The 2278-nt window shown below is 41.1% G+C and overlaps 1 protein-coding gene across 1 annotated transcript; it reads left to right on the top strand.

The window, feature by feature from the left end:
- Positions 1–540: 540 nt before the first annotated feature.
- LOC308109492 (26S proteasome complex subunit SEM1-like) lies at positions 541–860 on the top strand. The gene has a single exon (XM_080463074.1). The coding sequence runs from the start codon at positions 565–567 to the stop codon at positions 766–768; it is 204 nt and encodes a 67-aa protein (XP_080319200.1). The 5' UTR covers positions 541–564; the 3' UTR covers positions 769–860.
- The last annotated feature ends 1418 nt before the right edge of the window (positions 861–2278 follow it).

The following is a 2278-nucleotide window of genomic DNA, read 5'->3' as shown; positions in this document are numbered from 1 at the left end:
CGCCCGTTCGTTATGCCCTCGGTAGACTAACTCGCTCCGAGACCGCCCTCGCGCATGTGCGCTCGACGGACGTCTTGTTTATCTGGCCGCTAAGCAACCGCCGCGTCCCCAGAAAGAGCGAGTCAAACGCCTCTAGTGGTCGCGTGGGTCATCGCAATCCCTCTTGACATCCACCTGGTGGACACATCAGGTTATTGCGCTCTCCCTCTGCGTGCCGCCGCACGCCCCTAGTGGTCGTCACAGTCACCGCATTGACCTGCCAATGTCTGCCTCCACCTGGTGGACGTTCGAGGTCATTACACCCCCTCGTCACTCCAGACCACACACACACACACACACACACACACACACACACACACACACACACACACACACACACACACACACACACACACACACACACACACACTCTTTGTACATAGTGTTTGCTGTTTAATAGATTAGATCTCCGTGTTAGATGTCGTTTGCTATTTGAATGTGTTGATTTATGAAATGATGTCAGAATTATTTATGAATTAATACATTTTGTTAAGGCACATAGCAACCCGGAGCTAAGCTGCTAACATGTCAGACAAGAAACAGACCGTGGACCTGGGTTTACTGGAGGAGGACGACGAGTTTGAAGAATTTCCCGCCGAAGACTGGACGTGGCTGGATGAAGACGAGGATGCTCATGTGTGGGAGGACGATGACAACGTAGAGGATGATTTCTCTAATCAGTTGAGAGCGGAGCTCGAAAAACATGGTTACAAGATGGAGACATCATAGTGGATGACAAAAGCCCCTCTGTGTTCCGCGACATTGGATATGGACATTTCTATTTGAATATTCCCGGCTGACCACCAGAAGACGAGATTTGAGGATGTTATTGTTTCTTTTTTTTTTTGTAAGAAATCTAGATGGACGTAAAGCATTTAGAGAAAAAATAAATAAATAAATAAATAAATAAATACATTTTGTTAATAAACGCCTGTTAGCTGAATTGTACGCTTCTTGGTGATTATTGTGTATTTATTGTTGACAATTCACTGGTTTGTAACAGTCTGTGCTCGGATCTCACACCTTCCATTCTATTTAAGATTGTTATATTTTATGCAGAAATATTAACTAAATTAAATAAACTTTTTACAAACGAGACTGATATTTTGGTATTAGCGATTTTCAGTTTATCTGGTGGTGCTCCGATTTATTATTAATACATAAATAACAAATTTATGCAAATTAATAATTTTTTTATTGATAAATTATTTTTGATAATTTATTCATTTTTTGTTTGTTTTTAAAGTAATTATTCAATTATTCAAAAATTGAAATTATTAATGGAATTTAAATTTTTCATAAATTACTCCCAGTAAGTTATTACTTTTAGTAATCTATTACTTACAGTAATTATATGCTAAAAACCAACCATAAATCCCAACATGAGTGTGTAATTGTCCTACTGTGTTTGCCCGGCGATGGATTGGCGACAGAGATGTATGGGTCGATGAGCAGGAGTCAATAACTTCCACTGTGGCGGCGTAATTTAGCATGCAAACATGCAACTACACTGCAATTAAGTAATCGAAAACTAGACTGTCCAAGTGAAATGTTTGAGGTGGTGGTTTTTATCTACTTTAATTGTAGTCTTTAATAAACCTTGAAAACAGCAAAACTACAAGGAGCTTCACCAATAAACTGAACAAGGTGGACACGTGACTGACAACAAAACCACTTCCCTGACCCAGTTTCTCCACGAAGCTTCTTCAAGAAAAGAAATAGGACCCTGATTGTTTCACTTTATCTCCCTGCTCTATCTCCATCTGCTTGCCCTTATCTTCGTCATGTCTGCTCCCCACAACTTTAACTAATGTGTGCAGACACGCAGCCGGTGGTGCTAATGTTGCATGCCTCTTTGATTCAGCTTTATGTTACACGGAAGCGCACATGCACCGTGGCAGCATTTATCTGAAGGAAGTGCCAGGAGTGCCGCTATCTGAGCAGCTCCAGTCAGGAAGCCACACGAGAAAAGATTCAATCGGAGCCTGTGAGGAAGACTCCCTACGCACTCCTTTACTTTTCCTTCATGACTCAGACAGTTAGGGTGAAGATGCAGTTTACAGATGAACTCATGTGAACCCAAAAAGGTCGTTATCGGTTTCAGTCCATCATAACGTATTACATACATGTTTCATTGTCCATATCCCATTTTCTTAGTAGTCGTAGTACTGCCTGATGCAATATCTCAATGTGTTTTTATGTGACAGAGGGAAATTTTGGAGCCAAATCAACGTCAACT

The sequence above is a fragment of the Lipophrys pholis genome (genome assembly GCF_963383615.2).
Source record: "Lipophrys pholis genome assembly, chromosome: 5".
Classification (NCBI taxonomy): domain Eukaryota; kingdom Metazoa; phylum Chordata; class Actinopteri; order Blenniiformes; family Blenniidae; genus Lipophrys; species Lipophrys pholis.
Note: the sequence above shows the minus strand (reverse complement) of the source record. Positions and strands in the feature narration are given on the sequence as shown.

Coding starts and splice junctions, on each gene's coding strand:
- LOC308109492 (XM_080463074.1), top strand. CDS start 565: ATGTCAGACAAGAAACAGACCGTGGACCTGGGTTTACTGGAGGAGGAC.